Raw genomic sequence first — 23,994 nt, forward strand, 5'->3', positions numbered from 1 at the left:
TATTTCACAATATTATAATTACACAATGATCAATGAGTAAGAAGAAGGAATTGTACAGTATGGGAAGTTAAGGAGGAACTGTGTCATTTTATCACTGTCTCCATTACATAGTTTGTCCACCAGAGAGCACAAGCCAGTTTTCAGCTGTAAAATTATCTTGGGCAGAACTCTTTAGCAACCAAATGTAGGGCTCTCTTAATAAAACTACTCAGCTAAAATAAAAAAATGAAAACAAATTGGTTAGATTCTTAATAGCATCAGCCTCAAAGATCATTGAGCCTCTAGTTACTAGTAACAGTAAAACAACAGAGATGACAGTAACACACACAAAAAAAAGGCAAGCTTAGATATCTTTATTTATTTCCTTTACATTAACTGAAACAAATCATGGGAAAATGAATTTGTATCTCTGAGAAGGTCCACTAAAAACTGAAAGACAAAAATGTATCCCTGATAGCGTGGTCTCTACTCAGACCGTACCCCATGTCCCTTCACCATAGCCAAGAAAAAAAACAGCTCACATAGAAAGACACACTTCACAGCTGGCATCAGTTAACCCTCATTCATTCACAGAGCTCTGAGTGGGAGTACCAACACCCTTCATGCACAGGACCAACTGTCACACTGCCATTCCAGTAGGACTGGTTCCAGTAAGGCCAGTAGTTTACTTTCAATGCTATTATTTCCCAATCTCCTGTTTTAACCATCAAATGAAACAATACAAAACGTATAAAATCTAATACTTTGAAACTACTGGCATTACACTTGCATGAAGAGCATCAGTCTCCCTACAGCACCAGTTTCTTCCCACTTATATTTTGTATAATCACTTAGTGCATTGCTCAAGATTTCCTGAGAATAGTTGCAGCACAAAAAATAACCCAAAACTAAGGCAACTTCATCCCAATATATATATAGATATATATATTATATCTGACTATAACTCTGTATTAATATGCAGGAGGAAAAGTATGTATGTGGGTTTCAAAGAAGTATCATCTATTTCAATCACAATTTTAAATGGTACTGAGTGAGTTAATGGACGAGATATTGAAGGTCAGACCAAAAAATAAAAAATAAAGAAGAAGAAGAAGCTTGAAGCGCTCAAATCTCATAGTGCAAATAATCTGGAAATAATAAAAAAAGATTTATTACAAGGACAGGACAGTGCATAAGCCCAGACCAGAACGACTGATACAGCAGGTTCTGACTATGCAGACATTAATAGAACGGGAAATAAAAATACAGCTGCTGTCATTTAAAGCCATGAATTGACACATCAGCAGGGCTTTAATGTGCTGGTCCGGTGAAAGCAAGATGAAATTAGAAAGTTTTTGGTCAAAGATGATGGCCCCTTTAGACACAGCGGTGGCCGACCTATAAGAACTGGCATGTAATGACATGTCATACAGTACAATACATGTTAAAAACAGAAAAGCATGCTGAAAGGTGCTTTAGCATTCCAGTTACATGGAAGGTTTGAGATCCCTTACTTCTTTGCTCTGCTCTGCTCCCACCTCTCTACCTCGAAGGAAGGAATGTGCCTGTGTTATTGCAGAACCTGATGCGGTTAAATGTGCAAAGAATGCATTTGAGGAAGAATCGCCAAAAGAAGACACTCAGCCCGTAAAAAAGGCGTTTAGGTATTTAGAAAGCAAAATGATTTAGCGCAATGCAGCTATCTGGTAAGACTTAGATGATGAGTTGATCATGTCCAACCCCGGATTTGGTCTCACAAAAGACTTTCAGCAGAAGAGCCATAATAAATATAAATAAATAAATAAATATAGAAAAAGGGGGCACATCCATCTCATTCATCCCCTCAGCTTGTCCCCTTTATCTTATTATTATTTTTTTTTTTCCAAAGAACCCAAATGGAAGTCATTGGAAGACTGAAATCCACAGTTTCCAGGAAAAAAAAAAAAGAAGAATCGTCTTCAACAACAATCACCATCAACTCAATGACCTAGACTTTGTCTCTTTTGGTCAGGCATTTAACACAGAGCTCCGTGGCTCTGAAACACTCAAATATGGAAGCAGATTCTTTCTCATGGCTATCAAAACAGTTGGGAAGAGTCTTCTCTTCAAACCCAACATTGGCTACAATTCACCTGTCTTCTCTCCTGTTAACCTAAGATTCAAGAAAAAAATAAAATAAAATCTTTGGTTTAAGCACCAAAACAAAGCAAAGATTCAACCACTAACAAAAACAGAGAGGATTATTGCTTACAATGCACAGAACAAGTTTGATCGATCAGACGGCGTTTCCACTGATCACCACCAGAGGACAGCGGGCACACAAACTCATTCTTGCAATCTGGCTGATATGATTTCTGAATTGCATCTGATTCAGCATATGTTGTAACGAAAATATATATCTTCAAATATCCCTCCATACCGCAGCCCTGGATTTTAGTTTGCATAGAGAAAAGCATCCCTGTAACCACACACACTCAAAACACACCAACTAGACAACATGAAATCAAACCATAAGAAACAGCTCAAAGCTAAAATACTTAAAATAAAACAGCAAACGAGAAATAAAATTTAAACAATGAGAAGACAAACATTTAAAACGTCTCAGAAAACCCGTTTTCCATTTTTTTTCTTTTAATATCATTTACTTTTTTTAAGCGCTCTCTATATGGGAGCTGCAGGTCATTAGTCCAGCCACCTGAGTGATTTTTTTTTACTGTGGATGCTGTACCACACATGCACACGTAGGCCTACTCACACACACATTTACACACACACGCAAACACACACTCTTTTCACTATTCCTCTTCATCCGCTTCCTTTTCTGCAATTTCCTCTTCCCCTTCATCAGCCCATCGGTTGTGCTGCACAGACGGTGAGTGGGTTCTTCCTGGATCTTCTCCCTCCGCCTCTCTGGCTCCTCGCATTTCTAGCCCTCGCAAGAAAAGCTCAGGGTAGCTGGCCAAACCTTGAGACCCGAGTTGGGCCAGAGCCTGAAGGGCGAGAGACCGCTCCCTCTCGACCTCACCTGCAAATATTAGCTGAGGGCCAGAGCTTGACCCACTTCCACCTTCCAGAACCGAGCGAGGGAGAAATGAGGAGGAGTGGGCATGTAGAGACAGAGCCTCCAGCGGGTTGGACTGCTCCCTCCTGCCTCCATCCCCTCTCCCGTCCTCCACCAGCTCAGGCCCGCGTCTGGGCCGGCGTGGGCGCTGCTCTAGGCAGCTGTGGCCCTTGCGGTGGCGCTGCAGGTGATCCTCTCGGGCGAAGGCCTTGTGGCAGAGTGGGCACTCGAAAGGCCGAGCCCCACTGTGGAGGGACAGGTGGTTTTTGAGGTCATATGAGTGGAGAAACCGGGCATGGCAGTGGGGGCAGGGGTACGGGCGTTCGCCTGTGTGTTTCCTCATGTGTATCTTCAGCTTGTCATTGCTAATAAAAAGAGAGGAGGAGAAGATAAAAAATGAGGAAGCAGAAATAGAAAATTGCAATTAAAACAAAACAAGATACACACATACATTTTTGAGCATATTTGCCTTACCGGGTGAAGCGAACTCCGCAGGCAGTGCACTGGAAGGGTTTCTCGCCAGTGTGCGTCCTCATGTGTCGTGGCAGTTTTCCTGCTCCATGGATGATCTTCTGGCAGACAGGACACTGCTGAGGGGTCTGAGACTTCCTCTTCCTCCCCCCTCCCCCCACTGACGCTGTTGCACCTCGATCAGCTACAGAGGTAGGTATGGAACTACTTCCCATCATCCCACCATCATCGCCAAAACCCTCCATCTCGTCATCCTCTGACAGCTTGTCACTGAGGGGTGTGACCGGGGGTTTGTGGGCGATGCGGGGGCGCTCTGGCATCCAGTGAAGAAGCCCTCCATTTAGTGTGGCCCCTCTCCCTGGCTCTCTGATCAACCTGGGATCCCCGTTCTGCCAGGGTTTGAGCTGCATCTCCTCTTGCTCGGGGCTGGGAGGCTGGGTGGAGGGCAGGGATCGGAGGCTGTCAGATCCGGTGGAAGGGTGCGAGACAGGAGAAGCGGGCATTGTGTTCAAAGGTGAGGAGGTGATGTGATGTGGCCCCAGTTTTTTCACCTTCTTTCTGTCTGTTTTTCTTCTGGATCCTCTAATCTCTATGCCCCTCTCTTCCACCACCATTCTCTCAGTAGTTGTGTGTAGGTCTTTCTGTTCCTCTGCTGTCTCCCCTTCTGCCTCCGCTGTCTCCCCCAGGATGTCTCTGCAGGCATCAGCCACACACTGGATGCCAAGAAGTTGAGCCCCTCGCAGCACATCCCTCATCCCTGAGCTGGGAATGGTCAGGGTAGCAGTGTAGGCAAACTCCAGCAGGGCATCCAAGGCGTCGGGTGCCACGCAGTCCAGCTGGCAAACGCTGAAGCCTCCTCCCCCCTCGCCTCCCCCCGCCTCTGCTCCAAACAACCGGCGAAAGTAGAGACTAACAGCAGCCATGACGGAGCGGTGCGTTGGGTAGCGCGCCCCATGGGAGGTTAGGGTGAGGTCACACAGGAGCCCTGTCCTCCTCTGGTCATTGAGGTGGGACAAGAGCTCGTTGCTGTGCTCCGGGAAGGGGATCCCAATCAGACCGTCCTCTCCTGGAGACATTGCCACCTACATTAAAGAAAGGTAAGATCAGATATGTGGAGGAGTGGGGGGCTTAGCAAATTACAGCTTGGTACCTTATTTAAGTAAAAATCTCTCTTTGTTATCATAAATTCCCCAAAAGAAAGAAATTTGCAAATGATGGCATTATTATGTCTTTGCCGTTTTTAAGAAGAAGAGCTTGCCCTTGACCCTAGCCCTAACCCTAACCCTCGACCTAACCCTAAAATCTTTTATAGCCTTGTCCCAAAACTAAATATTCAGTGGTGTGACAGACAGGGAGTGGTTTCTTTCATCAGAGCGATAATACAAGGGAGCTGACAGAGCAAAAGGAGGGAGTGAATCAAAAAAGCAAGAAGAAGTAGAAATAATGATCAGAGAAGGGGAGACTTAGACCAAAATGATTGGACGACGCAGAAAGAACGCAGGGTTATATAATGCACTGTAGGTGTTCTAGCCAAAGGGCAGCAGGTTAATTCGTGTGTGCAAGCTTTATAGCATTAGCCGATTGATTGACATACCTGGAGATAGAAAGAGACCAATGGAAGAGGAAGAGAAGGAAGAAAAGCAAGCAAGGGAGAGGGAGGAAGTGACAGGTTGGAGTGGGTGAAAGGGGGGAGTACCAGTGAAAGAATGAGGAAGGAAAAAACAGCATGAGATGAATTACAACCTTTATGAGGACTGAAATGAGTGTTTCTCGCAGCACTACAGCTTATTAGATGTCACCTACTACAACACACACTTTGTCTTTTTTCAGTCAGATGAAAAATTTTATCAGGAAGTTTTTCAACAAGCAGTACGAGCACTGGGTTGAGGGAAAATCTCGTATTGAAAGTCAAGTAAGGACAACTTTCTTTATTTCTCTTTGTGTGATGTATCGAGGCCTGGCGGTAATAAGACCCAGCAACTCCCTACTTTGGATCCCTAAGCTCGCACCTCACCCTGTCCACACCATACCTGGTCGACAATATCTCCCACACACCTGAGCAGACCTGATTTTCCACAAACAACTCGCCCTCTCGATTCCCCCTCCCTACCCTTCATCTCCCTCCCATAGCAACTGGCAGCCCCCTGGCCATCCAATAACAGTGTTCACACAGTGCCCAGAGGGCTCTGCACAACAACAGTACATCCACCTGACTAACCTGCTCCAAAACACACCCTATTAAACACACACGCACAGGTACAGGTGCAGGTACACACATACACGTATATAAATCCGCATGCACACATTGCGTGCCAGTCTGTGGTTCCCCCCACCCACCATTGTTAGATTTAACCTGTTATGTGACGATCTTAACGACAGTCTATTTAAGACACATACAAACACACTCCACCCATACAACAACGAAAGAAAAAAGTCAAAGTACAGACTATTAAATAAATACTTCTCATGTACTTGCCACTACGCTTGAGTAAACTTTTTGATCCTTCCTCCCCTCAAAGCAACATCACACCATTCCGAGGACGAGATGACACACCGAGAGGTGTAAAACGTTAATACTACCTTCTCCATCTTTATGGGCATGGGCACAGTCAGCTGGAGACGAGGCAGCGGTTGTCTCATGGCATCCATTTTTTTCGCTCTTTACAAGTCTTCTCCCTCCCTTTCCTTCTCGCTCTCTTTCAAAACCACTTTCTTTTCCTATTTCCCTTCAACCCTTAGATGCGTAACTTAAAGGTCTGATCTCTTTGTCACAAGTCGGGGTAAAGCGCTCGTCCTTGGGGATGTCTACCTCTTTCGAACATACTGTCACTCTCCTTCCTGTTGTATCAAAAGAGGGTGCACGTTGACGAAGACAGATTCGCAGATACCCCTCCCCCCCGGAGTCGCCTACGCGCCCCCTCTCTCCAAAACCCAACGGCCCATTTTCCGAACACTTTCCGATAAACATGATCTCCTTGTCGTCCTCTCCCTGCTCAGAAGGAGGCCGACAGGTAGATGGATATTTGCGTTGCTAAGGTTACGGCAGAATTGTCGGTGCCGTAGATTAAAAAGGTTTCAGACCACGCAACTTTAGTTCAGCAGGAAGGAAATCAACGCAAGCAGACAGAACACACTAGAAATAACCAAAAAAGAAAATGTAGTCAACTCAAAGAATGCCAAAGTTGAATAACCATGTAAGAACCAAAATCATATTACAAATATGAGTCATATTACACCCAGGAACAAACATTCAGGTAGGTGCAATATGAGAGTCAAACCATATCACATCATACCACTGAGACAAACTAGTGCAAAAAGCTCTTCCTTTGAACCCGAGGCACTAAGTGCTTGTCATAAAATAACACTACAGCCTTTAAAACAAATATTTAACATTATTTTTAATGCCACAGCTTTTTAATAAGAGCCATCTCTTCAACTTGAGGCGACAAGGAGGCCATGTGTTCGGGGCAAGCACGCTGCTGCCGAAAAGTGAGGAAGTTAGGGGGATATGTTTCGTTTATGACACATTTCTTTAAATTCACACCACATTAGAGCAACAGTTTTGCTGGAGAAGCTATTTGAGATGCCAAACTTTTTCAGGCTCTCAAACGTGGCGTTTTCTTATTGTTAACTGAACCCCTCTGAGACCAAATGAAGATGTGAACTTCAGAAAATTGCAACAATACATTTTCACCATTTTCTGATATTTAATAGACAACTGATTAATTCAGAAAATTATCTGTACATTAAGCTATAATTTAAATAATACAGACATATAATAATGTAGGGAAAAAAACACAGTGGGTGGAAAGGAAATGGCCAAGGAGCAAATGCATCAGTTGACCTTGCCTGTGTACAGTTTGTCTCATTGTAGATATGACAACAGACCAGAATGTCCCATTTAAGACTCCCCGTCATTTGTAATCATTGTTTAAATACACAAACCAGATTGCTGCCAATAGTTATTATGTGCATAAACACACAATGTAGGATATTACGTTCTGAAATACCCCTCAACGAGCGAAAGCACAAAAAAACTGAAGCCGTGCAGACAAGCGAGGCACAAAAGGGGTTTTAAGAGGAGCACACAACAACGCACGTTAAATTTCCGGCGCAGGGGAGAGAAGAAAAAAAAAAAAAACACATCATGGGTGGTTGGTGGCTTGAGCTTGTTATTTTGGGCATATTCCTTCGAACACACAGACGTCTTCGGAAAATAATAAGATCACAAGAAGTTGCAATGATTCCCATCAATTTTCAGTCGGTACGTGAGTCACTTAATACTGACACATCATGACCTGCACAACCACACACACATACAAACTGATCACTCTTCATACACCCCCCCCCCCCGCCGCCACCACCCCCCCTTCCTTGTCAGTTTCTCTTTTTTCGTGTGTTGCTTACCAAGGACACGTCTGCATAAGTTGCTGAATCTTGCAACACATGGTAACTAATGTTAAAAACAGCCAAAATGCAGACACCACAAGGACATCTCGTCATGCACACAGAATAATGTTAATTCACGAGCAAGTGTTCAACCATTATAAATCCTAATTAGTGTCATTGTGAGTTTATTCATGTTAATTTGGGTTTAGTATCGTAAAGTCAAATATCTCCGTTTGCCTCGAGGTGAGTCATCTAATGTCAGTCCTACTCGTGCCAAAGTACACACACACAGAAACACAAAAACGCTCGTCAATAAGTACTTCAACTGTCAAGATTCAGCCATTTATTTTTTTTTAATGCTAAAGATGTTGAGATGTTATCTTTCCAACAATTGCTTAACATCTCTCTCTTCATTTATGTTCTCACCTCCCACTACTTTTGTCGACTGTGGAGGATTTCACCTCCTCTGCAACTCTACGGTTTCCTCATCCTTTGGTTTCATTATGCACACGCTCTTCCTCTCTATTAAAAACAAAGATGTATTTGTTTCTTTAAAAAATAAAACCGATATTGCTTGAAAAAAATTTAAATTTTTTATTTTTTTTAATCTAACTTCCTGCTTGGCTGTTATAAACCTACAGTACGGCTTCTACCGAGGTGCACAACCAAAGCATAAAATAAAGCAAACAATTTTCATTCTGCACAAATCTCCCAAGGATTTGCTTTTACTGAAGAGGAAATGGAAACTTAAATCCACCATTACTGTCCAGTGCCACAACTCAAAAGAGAGTGCAAAAGAGAAAGAGACTAGTTTGTGTGTAGGCCAGGAAACTGACAGCTGCAGGATTGACCGAGTCTGCACACAAAGATTTATTCTTTGGTGCAAAAAATAAAAAATAAAAAAAGCCGGTCACAGCATCCATCGTCTATATCATGAAATCCCACTAAGAGTGTGTGTCAACTGGAACAAGAACTGTTAGTATTATTTTTATGGCTCTTTTTTTCCGTTAAAGACTGTAACTTTTCCCAGTCCACCTCAATTATATCAGGCTGCAGCACTAAGGGGGAAAATATGACTTTATACTATTCACAGAAAACTGGGGCTGAGAGGGAGAGGGGGAAACGCGTTTATGAATTCTGATGTCAGATGTTTTCCAAAGCGCCTGCTCAAGTGTGTGTGTGTGTGTGTGTGTGTGTGTGTGTGTGTGTTTATGACTATATATGTGTGTTTGTGTCTGTGCTGGTTAATGTGAGCACATATGGTTGTTTGGATGAGATGTGACCGTTTTCTCAGAAGAACAAGAACATGCCCAGTTCTGATCAATCAAAGTAGATGTGAATTGTAAAAGATTTTCAAAGCAGACTTGGCAAATGTTATTATGTCCAAAATATTGTGAAGGAAAGTAGCTACGAGGATGCTATAAAAAACAAAACTGTAGCAGCTCAAGTGAATATAAAATATACTGACTACACTAAACTGGTGACAAATGGAGTTGTTGTCGTCCATTCTGTAAATGAAACCCTCCTCTACGCTGACACAATTACTCACACACACACACACACCCACACACACCCACACACACACACACACACGAGTGTTCTCATTCAGATGAAACCTCATATTTAGAACAAAGTTACACAAAACCCAACATCGTGATGCTGAACCACAGCTCCAAAAAACAACAAAGCAGCCAAACGCATGGAAAGTAAGATTCGAGTTCATACCGTTTCTCCTCCACACACTCGTCTTCCTCACGCCGCTTTTCCTCTCTGTGTGACAGATTTTAAAGGGCTCAGACAGACAAACAGAAAGAGTTCACCCTCTTTACACCTCACTTATTTGGGGTAGTGTGTAGAGTGTGGCGCTGGGACACCTTCTCTGAGGAAGAGTAGGGGAGGAGGAAACAGGGGGATGAGAAGAGATGAGAGTACACGTACAGTATGCTTCCAGACCAGAGCTGTTTCTTTCAGTCTTGAGAATCACTCTCACAGGACTAACAACAAACACGACTGAACACAAAACCTTCACATTTATGCAACGATCAAGTCCCAAACCGCACAAAGTGCAAACTGACACGACACATGCAGGTCTTCTAATAATATGGCTCATCTCTGCTCAGGGCTAAAAGACAAACTCCACCTGCTCTGAGTCCCAACAGTTCCCTCTGGACTCAACATTTGCATCTGCCAAGAGATATTAAAACAGACACAACCATAGAGAATTTGAATCTGCATTTGAATTTGTCAAAGACAAGACTTGAGACACCAGCTTGGTAATTATAGCGATTGCACCCTGCAATGACTGGACTGAAGGGGAATTAAAAAAAAGAGAAGTCCACCGAGATGATGTTACTCAGCAGAAGTTTGTTCTTTCTTTTATTCAAGAGAGCCCCTGCAACCGAGCCCTCCTCTGTCCTTACTGTAACTGGGGCATTATGTGTGTGTGCACTTGTTTTTCTATCATGGTGGGGACCCTAACATGATATTTGACTCACCCCGTGGGGACCAATTTTACCCGTGGGGACCAAATCGTGGTCCCCACAGGCACAAGCATTGGAACGCATAGAAGACCCCCTAGTGGTATGCCTGGTGAAGTTTTTTAGTAAAAAAAATTGGTCCCCAGAAAGTTGGGTTTCATGACTTTCGAGTGTAAGTGTGTGACCCCAGTGGTCATATTGAGGCACTGCAGTGTGTGAACTTGCACTATGGGGACCTTTTCCTGACAAAGTGTGTAGATGTGTATAGCATTTTTATTCATATTTCATACAAAATATCTAAGTCTGTGCATTTGTATCTAATTAAATCGCTTTTATTTAATTATTTTTATTTAAAAAATGGCACATTTTGGTTGTTGAGGTATAAGACATAAATATTTACATTTACTTTAAATCTGAATTGAGTTACCACCAGATAAAACACAAATCTAAGTGCACAGCTAAATTTAATGTACCTTCAAATAATATTTAAAATCGATATGCAAATAAATAAATATGCAATTAAGAAGAATAAGAAGACGAAAAACTTTTTTTATGCTCGTAATAGGGAAATTGCAGTTTACAACAGCTTACAGAAAAGGCAGAATAAAAAATAACAAGAGCAAGAAGAGTAGCTTATAAAAGCTCTGTCCTTTCCTGTAGACTGGCTCAGTGTGGTGAGTCCAGTCCAGGTTGGTGTTGAGGTGAACACCCAGGTACTTATAGGAGTCCACTTGCTCAGTGTCCATTCCCTGGATGTTCACTGGTGAGCAGAACCACGTCTACGGAAATCCACCAGCATCTCCTTGGTTTGATCAGGAGGTGGTTTCACTGACACCAGTCCACAAAGTTCCCCGTCAGGCCTCTGTACTCTGCATCATCATCATCATCATCTCTGATGAGGCCAACAATCACAGAGTCATCAGAGAACACAGCTGTCTGTGTTGTGTCTGAAGTCTGCTGTGTAGAGGCTGAAATGAAAGGGGACCAGGACAGTCTCCTGGGGGACACCATGCTGTTGATGAGCAGGTCAGACACACAGTTCCTATTTCTCACAAACTGTGGTGGGTCTGTGAGGTAGTCCAGGATCCATGCAGACAGCTGGTGGTCCACACCCATCCTCTCCAGTTTGTCCCTCAGAATCAGCAGCTGGATGGTGTTGAACGCACTGGAGAAATCAAACAAGGTGATTGTCACAGTGCTGCCGGGCTCTTCCAGGTGAGAGAGAACTCAGTGTAGCAGGAAGATAACGGCGTCCTCCACTCCAACATTAGGATGGTAGGAGAACTGTAGTGGGTCCATGAAGGAGCCCACCTCAGAGCGGAGATGTCCCAGTATCAGTCTCTCCAGTGTCTTCATCAGTTGGGATGTTAGAGCCACTGGTCTGTAGCTGCTGAGGTCTTTAGGGCGGCATGTTTTAGGCACCGGTACCAAGCACAAGGTCTTCTAAATCTGTGGTACCACTCTCAGCTCAAGGCTCAGGTTGAAGACATGCTCCAAAACTCCACACAGTTCATCTGCACAGGACTTAAGGAGCCTGGAGCTGATACCATCCGGTCCAGCTGCTTTCCTCTCTTTTATCTTCCTGAGCTCTTTTCTCACCTGGTCTGCTGTGAAGGACAATGGTGGGGGGTGGGGGGCTCCATCTTGATGTGAAGATGTGAGTACATGGTCTGGTGAGCCAAAGGTGAGTGAGGAGGGCATAAGCCAGGTGTCTGCAAGTGAGGGAGCGGCTGCATGAGGGGAGGAGTGGGTGCTTGATCAAACCTATTGATTTAGATCGTTGACCCACTGTCGCTCTCCCTCAACCTGTTCATGGGCCGTTTTGTAGTCCAAAATGGTTTCCAGGCTTCTCCACACCCCTCTGATGTTCTGTCTCTGCAGCTGCTCCTCCGTCTTCTTCCTGTAGCTGGCCTTTCCCTCTCATTATTGTGGCATTTAGCAAATAGAAATAATGTTGGTAATCCTAACTGACCCAAAACAGGAGGGATTTAGTCTGATTTAACTTCAGACAGTGGTTCAAACATGGTTTATGTGTCTTTTAACACAGTGTATGTAAACATCTGGATTCAACTGTATATATTTGTCATGTCATGCCAGAATATTACTTCTTGAGCAGCACGTGATGACAGTGGGAAGGATACGCTCTATTAATAATAAGGGACCATCCAGAGGCAGACTTTGGGTGAACAGCTGTAAGTTTCAACTAGTTGCAACAGGACATTGATATGTATTTTGTGGTAAATGTATGAACCTATCCTACCAAAAATAGATATTACTGTAGGCTATTGCACTCAATAGTGTATATTATAGTGAAAACATAGCACATTAAATGATATTTTTGGAAACCAGAATAATTAGTTTCCTAATTATAATAAAAAGTAAAATTAAATATAGTAACTGCCCATTACCTATTACAAGCAAATCTCACATTAACAGAAACTTGTAGACAGATAAACTAGCCCAATAAAGCCAAAGCAAGTGAAAAGTGTTAATACATACAAATTGTAAAAATAAATAAAAATACGATTAGTACCGATTCTAATTAAGTCTAATATCCATATGTGCCAGCAATGCTGTTAGCTTTGCTGAGAAACTCACACTTAACTTCCACCATCTGAAAAAAAAATGCATTTAAATTAAAGCAGCAGCAATTAAAGCTCACAACTTCTGTAACACTTCCATTAAAGTGCACTGGTAGCAATATTTGTCCACTGTGCAAATCAAGTTTCTGAAGTATCTCTTCTGTCAAGCTAGCTTAAGAAATTTGTGCTCTCACACACCCTTGCTTCAATCTCCAATGTTCTCCCGCCCTCCAGCCAATCAGAAGTCAAAGAGATTGACATGACTTTCATACTGACTAATAAGAGGTAGAATGCCATGGCGGGATATTAAAACAAAGAAGCTAAGTTTAACACATCATCACCTGTTAACTGCCCATTTCAAATGAACTACTGCTGCTTTTATTGATCAAATAGCACTAATATAAAGTAAACTAGAAATAAAAGAGTAATTTGTCATTTTGCAGAGGTAGTGGAAAGTTGAAAACTGGACTCTAGATTTTCAAATAAAAGATCCCATCCCAGAATACCAGAAATATGTTATGAGTTCTTAAAACTGTCATGCACGTAAACTTAAAAACTCCCAGTGTAGTTAAAGTGAATCCACATTTGGAGAGGGACACCCCCAAACCAGAGATGATTCATTTAATCCTCACTAATTCTAAGTTATAGAATCTGAATACCTGAAGAGAACTTTATCAGAGGACTCCCCGTTAATCCTATCCATTGTGCTGCTCCTATTAGTTCCTTTAAGTGGGGCCTGTAAAATATGAAGGAACAAAATATTTTATCTATGTTGTTTCCACAGCTGGAATTCTAGGCACAATATGATGGTGGATATTTTAAGACAAATGGGTGCCATAGAGTGAGATGTTAAAGATGTGTGCTAGCCCCGTAGCCTGGCTAGCAAGCCGGTCCACTTGCCACTTTCTTTTGTCTCTGTGCGCACTGCTTCCTCTTTCACCTAAACCGCTGTATATTGCTCCTCCTGTTCACTGTCCTCAAGATCTGCAGTCTGCCTGATGCTGCTTTTAGCTCTGGCAAAAGAAGTTCAGTCGAACTGTATCTCAAAATAGATTTTCCCAAGTCAGTCTGAGGCTCTGTCTCTGCACCCTGAGACAATAAAAGCACTTTGCTATACAGTAGCAGGACCCTCTGCATCCCTTTAATCAGCTTGGCCTGCAAGCCCTGTCTGTAGTATGAAGGCCATGTCAAATTGCAGAGCTCAACCCTGGCTAGCCTCCCCAGCATAGTCTTTGTCAGCACAATAAGGCTATGATGATGGAGCTGAGCTGGAATGGTACGGGAACACACTGTAAGGCTTGTAGGACATCTCTACTGAGTCTGCTACTACTACTGATGATGTTGCTGGAGCAGGTGAGCTCACCAGCTCCAAAGCCTTCTTTGCTTCAAAGCCTTCTTTGCCGCCACCAGAGTAACTACTAGAGGTGTCTGTAACCCATGGGTTACAGCTTCCTTCACTTTAGTACCAGTGTAGTTAAAGTGAATACACATTTGGAGAGGGACGCCCCCCAAACCAGAGGGGTCAAGCCCACCCAGGTGGGACAGGAGCTGATATCGGCTTGTGACACCAATGCAGACAGTAGTTTTTGTGGTGTACATCGTCTAAAACTGCTGAAGCTATATTATTCTTGAATTTACTGTTCTATTCATTCTCTTTCGTGATGGGTGAAGAAAGCCTTTTTTACTTCAGGGTGCCAAGTCGGCGCCTTGTAAGGTTAAATCAAAGCAAAGCCTATTAATGTGTGCAGCACATTTGCAATAGAACCAAACAGAACAGTTTGTAAGGGATACCAGCCAGTGAACCTTTCTTAAGAAGATAGCTGTGTAACAGCAGCATGTCGAGTATCAATGCCACAACTACTATAACCATCATAAGTGACTTCAACTTTCTTTTTACTGCCCCTGCAACTACTGTTTTCAGAACCTAATACTAATATTGAGTCAGTGAAATATTTATCTCATTCCTAGTTTCAACTTAACAGTTTTATCTTTTATTACAATTACAGTTTATTACAATTACTTTAACTAATCTTAGAAAATGTGGTTAATATTTAACAAATAAGTTTTGTCAAAATCTATTTCAAGTGTACATATTGAGTAATCGTGAATAAGAACCCAAAGATTAATCAACAATGATAACTGCAGTCATTTCCCGCTCTTCGGTCTGGTCTTGGAGTCAAACCCAGAAAAGCAGGGTTCACACTTTTCCTGACTTTTGTGGTCCCCACTGTGACTATTCCCCTCCCCCCACACGGTGACTAGTCCCGCCCCTTACTGCGAGAGAGTGAACCTGAACGTGACCGAGGAGACAGAAGAACCACTGGCAGCCATGAGAGCGAGAGGAGATCGTGCACGACGGAGAAAGGAGAAAAAAGAGATGGAATCACGGTAAGAACTTGAAGCAATGCTTTCCATTTATAATTGGACAAAGTTTCGAAATTTCAAAATAGCTTTTTTAGCTAACGCTAACGTTAATAACGTAAGCTAATGCTAACTTTAGCGACGTAAGCTAATGCTAACTTTAGCGACGTAAGCTAATGTTAACGTTAGCGACGTAAGCTAATGCTAACGTTAGCAACGTAAGCTAATGTTAATGATACCTAGCATGTCGCTGTTGATTGTTACACTAGCAAACTACTCGGTTATTAGTTGGTATTTAGCTAGTATTATTTATTTAATGGAGTGCATTTTATCCACATTTTATCTCTTGACTTTGTTAACTTCACATAGCTGGCTTTGAATAAAGTTTAAAGGGCTTTAAAGGTTTAAAGGCCGAATGCTTTGGTCATAGGGTGTGGACATGATTAGTGAAGGAGCATGCTTCACCTGCTCCAGACAAAATCTGCAGGAGCTTCTTGTAATGTGCATTTTATTAAATTATTGTAGTAGTCTGAGTTCTTAATTAAATTATTCAAGATTTATGCATGTAAGTTAACAACTATGAAACTGATTTTGAAGTAATATTTTTTATTTGAAAGAGGAAAATATTAATTAATAGGCCCTGCGACAGCTTAATCAACTTGATTTGTGTCATCATCTCTAAAACAGCTGCATGAGAAAGTGAGATTTATTTTGTTTTCCCCTGAATGCATTTGGGCGTGGCCATGTCCTGTAGGATGGTCAATTCTAACATTCAAGATACTTTTATTAGGAGTTTGAAGGATGCATTTCTAATTCTACAAGTGTTATATTAGTCATAAATTCATTGTTTTGTTTTAATTCTTGCAGAAACAGTAAACAAACCACCAGGTTTAAAAAACGATTACAACGCCTGAGGGAGCATCACAATGAATGCTTATTGAAGAACATGCCGGACTTACAACATGGAACACAGGTAATAACGCAGAGCTGCAGTATATCACTTTTTAAGACGTAATACAACATTCATACTTAGACTGAAAAGTCTGCCTTAATATAATAAAGATATCTGGACTTCAGAATTGTTTACTAGTCTGTTGAAATGTGGCAAATCTATGTGAATAGTTGATATTGAAGCCAAATGTGGGATTTATAGTTTAAAGTAATTAAACTCCCTAATAGATTGTAAATAAAATTACATTTACCAGTTTTGTTACATTTAATAGACAATTAAACTTAAAAAATACAATAGGAAAATACCTGGCTGGCCTTAGGCAGATGGGTCTCTCCATATGAGCTGGATTCTGATTAAGGTTTCTTCCTGTTGAAATGTTTTTCCTGCCACTGTTGCCGGGTTTCAGACCAGATGTTGAAAAGCCTCTTGAGACAATTGGTATTGTTATTGACACGATATAAATCAAATTTAATTGAAATTATTTTATATGATTTATGTGTTGGTGCTGATTTGAAGCCACAGAATGCATTTGGGTAAAACTAGTCTTAAGTGACTGCAACAAGATTTCTAATGAGAGGATCTTGTTTAGTCCTCAGGAAGTCCAAACCAGGGGGAGACCTCTTCAGAACCTTCAAAGGAGAGACATGCAGCCTCAAACATTTGTGTAAGTATTGACCTGTATGACAAACGTTCTAGTTTAGGTCATCTTTACTTTTATGTCTTTCATGTTATTTATTTTCAATTTATTTTGAAATTTAAACATCAAAATGTTGTGTAAGTAATGAGTTTGCATATTTAACTAGCTTGCTTCGACACTTGTCTGCATGTAAACTGAACACTGAAGGAGACATTTTCATAGCAAATAGTGAAAAGTGTAGTTGTAAAGGCGAGAAGGACAGACACTAAATAGTTGATGTAGCTGCTTATGCTGAAAACAGGATATTTGACAAGATAAAGATAGTAGTCAGAAAATTCTAATCAAGAAGGAGGGACCTCACCACCATCAGACCTTTCAACTGAAAAACATGAAGCTTCTAACATTTTGGTATGTTGTGAACAACAATTGTTGCCTGTTGTTGTTATAAATAAGTCCACCACCCAGACTAAAACTACATCTGCTTGACTGCAACACCTTCACTTTTAATGATCCTCAGGTTTGTGTCAGTGAGTTGAGCTTTCTTCAAAGATGCTGTTCCAACACACATAATACCATAAACATGGGCTCAACCATACATTCACTGCAGTGTTGTCAGCTCACATCACTTTTACATGACCAAGATTCTCAAGCAGTCTTTAACACACAAGCAAGATGGGAATAATTTGATTTAGCATTGTTGGAAAATCAGTTTGGACAGATGATGGATAAAACCTTGTTTGATATCTATATTTGTCATTCTATTTCTACTAAGTACTAAGTTGTATTTTTCCCTCCATAGGAAGCAAGCCTGGATACAGGCGAGGAGCCAGATGTGCCACCACTGATGAGAACTGACAGTGTAATTGTAAGTTGGCATAATTTAATCAGCAGGACACTTAAATAAAATAAGACAACATTTGTTCCATAAACATATATAACCGTTATTACTTTAGCTATTAACACAATGACAGTGCTTTTCATAACCATACCTTACTCTAACCATGTATGGTCTGCAATGTTGGTGTAGTTTCTCAGGTTTCTTTATTTATTTTTCTTTTTTTGCTTGTTGATAATTTAGTGATGGTTCTCATGTCTATTTTCCAGCTTACCAAAGAATACCTTAAACAAATCTCAAAGGTGGTTGATGATTCAGAAGCCTCTGTAAGCTGCATCGAAAGTAGTGGTGATGAATATATTCCACCAAAAGAATCAGGACATGACAGCTGTTCAGAGGGCTCTGACAATCCTAAGAGAAAAGTTCCACTGATAAAACTGAAGAAGTCACAGAGGACTTATAGGAAAAAGACACAACGGGGGTCAGATGCTATCAGACAGACTGCGAGGGAATGTGGTGCGAAACATCCTGAAACTTTGTCCTCAACGAAGCTCAGAAAGCAGGTGTCCACACTTTCTACAGTCCTAAATCTTAAGGATAATGAGATGGACACACTGGCAAATTTTCTCGGCCATGACATCCGGGTCCATCGGCAGTATTACAGACTACCCGAAGGAACACTGCAGTTAGCCAAAGTCAGCAAAGTGCTGATTGCCCTTGAACAAGGCCGGTTGTCAGAATTTAAAGGAATGACCATGGACCAAATACAGCTAGATCCTGAAGGTAAAGGACATACACATGACACATTTAGTTTTATATTATGAGTAAATGTAATATCTGTATTAAGCAGAGTTTTGTTAATCTTCTTGGTTTTCAGAGGAAGTCCCTGAAGTTGTAGAGAGTGATCTCTCAGAGACAGAGATGGATTCAACACTGTGCTCCCCATCATCGGGTAGGTAATACCATTTTCTGTTTTCACCTTCCAAGTGTATGCCTATTTATTAACTTTATTGTCTTTGGTTTCACCAAGGATCTTCAAGATCAAAAAGTAGAGAGCCAGTCCCTGATGACTCTGATGATGAATGTACAGCTATTGGTATCCCAGTTTGCTAAATATCAGATTTCACAAACACTGAGCAATTATACAGACTTATTATTATTCTATATTCCAACAGTATCCTCAATACAACAAAGAACGACGCAAACAGCTGAGACAGACAGTGATGATCCTGAACCAGGTATTTGACATATCAAAAAATAATGTAATGTGCTGCAATGAAATCTCAGACTCAGTCTAGTAACATAACAATATAATAACCTGTAAATAATGACTCCAAATGTTTCCCTTTGTTTTGGTGCAAAGAAGAACAAGTATTATGAAAATATTTTATTGCTGTCTGCCATTTAGTTCTTTGGGTTCATACTCTATTGAAAATGAATGCATTCTAATGCAACAGTCCTCCTCTAAATCTTGTCGTCTTGAAGGTTCACGTTGGCTTCAAATAACAGATGTTGATTCAACTGTGTTTTCATGTTGGAGGCTGTGGTTTGTAGTACTATTGAACTATTTTGCATTGACCCAATATTTTTGTATTATATTAACAACCCTATTGTAGTAATTGGCTAAATAAGAGACACATTTTGTGTTCAATTCACTCCAGCCAACAGCACTACAAACAGACTAAAATGGTCTTACAGTTACCATCTTACTGATGCTGTTTCTACATCAAGTGAACATTAGAAGGAAGGAGGGTTAAGTGCAGGACTGTGATATAATCTCTGGCAAGTGAGTTTATGTCATCATTAACATGTTGTATTAATAAACTCACTGTTCATTATTTGAACAGGACCCTCAGCACTTCAAATGAGACAGGACACTGATGAGTCTGACAGCGACGCCCCTAAACCAGGTATTTGACATCAAAAATGACAGAAGAGGCGACTTAGATTTGCCAAAGCAAATGTAGCTGACATTCACATAATGATTTCTTTCAGAATGTGTGGAAAATGGCATATTTTTGACTATAGTTTAAACAGTCTTAAACCACTCACGAATAATGAATATTGCAGTGTAGGCATGTTATTAATTTGATCTGGATGAACCGGATAAATACAGTAGTCTAGAAGTCATGTCATGCCATTATGGGATATTAAAAGGTACAAGATCTTCCAGTCACTTGCTATTTCTGTGATAATAGTGTCAGTGTAGATGGCTTCTATGTGAAGATATGTTGACACTTACCTGTGAATTCCTTGTATTAAAATACTGATTTTTATTATTTTAACAGGACCATCAACATATAAGAAAAGAAAGAAAGCCACTGAGCCTGACATCGCTAAACCAGGTATCTCAAACACTAAATACTTTATGTGATATTTGTTAGTTTCCGGTTGTGGAAACAATAGAATGAATTTAACACCCTAATTTACTACCTTCACCTCTGTACAAACTTAGTAAATCTGCTAACAGTATATGGTTGTATTCAGTTCAACACTGGCACATATTTAAGCTGATGCTATTTACGTGTTTGATGACTTTTAAGTTTCATATTGTTAGCAGTATTATCAGTAAATCAAATGCCCAATTTCAAACATTTCCACCCCTTCCTGGTTTTTGCACGTGCTTGTCGAAAAATAGCTTTTAGTAAACCTGTATGTGAAGGGTTGAACAAATGAACAGTGCAGATTGAAATGACACAAGGTAGATGACATGACGTTTTAAGAGTCTGTTGTATTAATTAGGTTGATTGATCACTAAATTATCTTTTAAATTGCCAATCTAAATTCCTGTTATTTTCCGATTTTCATAGAAACCGCAAAGAGAAGGAGCTGGTCAGCTGTAGAGGTCCGTGCCGTGGAAAAAACCCTGAATTCCTTCATCCAGTCTGCTAAAGTTCCTGGGAAGTCAGAGTGCATGGCCTGTATTGAGGCTTCACCAGAGGCGCTTCAAAGCAGAACCTGGACGGCGGTAAAGTTTTATGTAAAAAATCGTATCACTGCCATCCAGCGTGAAAGTGCCAGAAGAGGTCGTTGAATAACTCGGCATGTAGTACTTCTTTACTTCTTTTCATGAGTTCATACGCTGTTTTGCACTGATTACTTCTATACTGAAGATGTTTTTGAATAACTCAGTATGTAGTACTTCTTTATGAGTTCATTAAATGCTCTTTTTCACTGATTACTCTTATACTGGCAGAGAGTAACAGCTCTGTGGGTACTTCCATAACTGGTGACTACTTGTGACACGTCACTGCCAGTGACTGCCACTCAGTCAATAGAGACTTGTTGTGGAGCACCGTGTGGCTCGGTGAAGCATGCGTGGCAGTCTGTGTGGCACATTGGTAGGCATGAGTGGCATTGGCCCTGCTTGCCAGTGTGTCTAGGAGAGAGAGTGGCTGTCTGTGTTGACAGAGTGACAGTCACTGGCAGTAAAGCGTCACAAGTAGTCACCAGTTCTAGAAGTACCCACAGAGTCGTTACTCTCTGTCAGTACCACCAGGAGGATCGTGGCCTTACCAGTGTTTTTGGTACTATGTTAGAAGTTATGTTACTCTGCACTAAACATATTTTTATGTTACATGGGTTACTCTGAAAGGACCAGTACATTTCTGAGCAAGAAACACAGTGACAGATTTGATGGTCCTTCTCTTCTTTATTCAGCATCATGAGAACGTTTCTCCTGCTGTGTTCTGAATACACATAAATAAATGTGTAAAACATATGAGCTTTATTCGTGTCTCGTCTTGTACAACTGGTCTAGTTTTTCCTAGAAACAGCATTTTAGAAGTCTCAATTACATGCTGTCTAGGATAAAACATTTCGGATGCTGGGTATTTATTTAAAAAAAGTTTGAGATCAACTTAGAAACAACTAAATAAAATACTAAGTATAACATAAGTATAATAAATATTGAAAAAGCAAAAAATTGAAAATAGATATTGAAAAAACAATATGCTCTACTTTATCAAAGAAACTCAAAGGTAGATGGTACTGTGGCATAAATGATAAAGTCACAAAGGTAACAGTGCTGGGGTGGAGAACCACTGTGACTGCTTAAGTGGTACAGTAACCTTTATTTCTTACAGAGGCATGGTAAATTACCAATCGCCATCTTTCACTGTATTATATATTTGTTCAACATACATTTTAGAATCTGATGGTTTGGTTTAGAAGACAAAATATAGCTCACAGTCTATTGTTAGATTCAATACTGCAACCTGATATTACTTTTTAAGTCCAGTGTTTTATTTTATTAGATATTCTGTGTTTTAAGAGTGGTGTTGATCATACAGTAATAGAGTCAACATGACAGGGTCCCCATGGGTCAGCTGAAGTCAGGAAAAAATTTAAAGATGGAATTTTTGATGTTTCAAGTCATTTTTGTCTTAACAAAAATTAAATATGATTTTAGCAGTTAAAATCATGTCTCTAGACCATTCAGAAAGGGTGGATCCCACCAGGAGCCTCTATGTTAGGGGACCCCACCAGGTAATAAAAACCCGTATGTGTATGTGTGTGTGTGTGTGTGTGTGTGTGTGTGTGTAAGGTGTGACGCATGCGCACACTGTGGTCTTAGTTCCAAGAACACATTACATTATTCATTTGGCTGGCAGAGCGGAGGCCCTTATCCCCTCGCCCTCCCACACCACAACTCTCATGCTGCGAGCTACAACAGCAGCCAGTTTGCATGCCAGCCCTGAACACCAATGTGAATCTGCTGGAGGATTATCAGCTTATCAGCGCGCAGGGCAAGACATTTGGGTGCATGTACATACAGCACATACGCTCTATCCCTTAATAGCCACCACCTTCTAACCAGAAATGAATGTGAATAAAGGGTTTTTTTTTTACAGCTAGCATGTACATTTGAAAGTCGGGCAACACTGACAGTGTTTTTGTGGACAAATGTGTTGCTTTGGAGAACGTTTGTCATCATTTTATTGACACAGATGAGTGAAATCACTTCAAGTAAAATAGTATTTTGCAGTCTCCAACATCCTCAATATCGTCTATGTGGCGCTCACTCTTCAACCAATCGATACCAATTTTTTATTAATTTATTGAAGGCATGACAACTCAAATTAAACCAATAAACATTTCTGCATTATAGAGGTGTAGAAGAGTGGTGTTTATTATTATTTATTTTTTTACTGTGCTACCAATTGCGTATTGCAGTACTGCATTCAGCTGTGTTGAAGTACTGCAAGAAAAACTGCACTTGTGTTTGCCTCAAACTGCCTTTTAAAAGAAGAAATAATATTTTGAAAAGAATACACTTATATATCGAGAAGACAGCTGCCATTATTTTGGAAATATTTTTAACAGAATAAATAAATGTCTAAAATATAATATATATAAATTGACAATATTAATTTTCTCTCTAGGACATTTCTTAACAGGAAAAAACCAAACACTACTGTAAAATATAAAATACAATATGAAGCCGTTTCATCTTCACAGCTTTCTGATTCTGGAATGAATTTCTGCAAAATCTCTGGTTCAGTATAGCTCTAAAATGATTTACACACAAAAGTGAAAACACGGGTATGTATTTGTGATTATTTTTTCTGAAATCAGTGTCATGACGTCTGCTCAGTTTGCCACAGTGAAAGAAGGGAAGAGCAGAGGCAGGAAAGGGAATCAATCTGAGGTTGGAAAGCGCAAAATGATCTGAGATTTGAGATGAGACAACAAAGGGAAAATGAACATGAGGGTGGCATGTTTTCTAAAAACACACATATTCTTAGAAATCACACAAGAATAAGGAGGGTATGGGGGAGGAGAAACACATGAGTGTGAGTGAATGAGGAGTGGGTGTAGAGATACTCTGAAAGATAAAGCAGACAAAAGTTAAGACAGGAAAATCTAGTCCCAGCCTCGAACAATCTGTGTGAGCGAAGAGACATGAAACAAGAGCAGAGAGAGTTAAGTTACAGGGGGAGAGGAAGGGGGAGACAGAAAAAGAGAAGGGAGAGGAGCCATGACATGACGACTGGGAGAGAAACAGAGCGACCGAGCAAGAGGTGAACACATGCACGCAGCCACAGGAAGTAGCAAGAGTCCTTGCAGGTGTATTCGGTGGTAGTGTGTGTGTGTGGGTGCGTGTGTGTGTGCAGATGTCTGAGGGAGAAATGTGGTAGCAGCCAGCTCTATCATTAGCATCACCAAAAGGGAGTTTCACCCTAAGATGGAGAACATGCACATATGTAAGAGAGAAAGAAGGCATGCTGACGGAGTGGTTTCACACTTT

The 23,994-nt window shown here is 40.9% G+C and overlaps 1 protein-coding gene across 2 annotated transcripts in view; it reads right to left on the reverse strand.

Annotated features, from left to right (window-relative positions):
• Window positions 1–338: 338 nt before the first annotated feature.
• zbtb7b (zinc finger and BTB domain containing 7B) overlaps window positions 339–23,994 on the reverse strand; it is a 31,934-nt gene continuing 8,278 nt past the window's right edge. Inside the window, exons 1-3 of one of the 2 annotated variants that reach the window (XM_084557938.1) lie at window positions 6,092–6,598; window positions 3,515–4,593; window positions 339–3,405 (exon numbers count right to left, since the gene is read on the reverse strand). In XM_084557938.1, coding sequence (XP_084414064.1) covers window positions 2,775–3,405; window positions 3,515–4,593; window positions 6,092–6,160 — 1,779 coding nt within the window. In that variant the 5' untranslated portion in view covers window positions 6,161–6,598 and the 3' untranslated portion in view covers window positions 339–2,774. Of the gene's footprint in view, window positions 3,406–3,514; window positions 4,594–6,091; window positions 6,599–23,994 lie in introns of those variants that run through there. The other variant, XM_084557937.1, reaches the window with a different exon arrangement.

Source organism: Chelon labrosus, assembly GCF_963514085.1.
Source record: "Chelon labrosus genome assembly, chromosome: 12".
In the NCBI taxonomy this organism is placed as follows: Eukaryota; Metazoa; Chordata; class Actinopteri; order Mugiliformes; family Mugilidae; genus Chelon; species Chelon labrosus.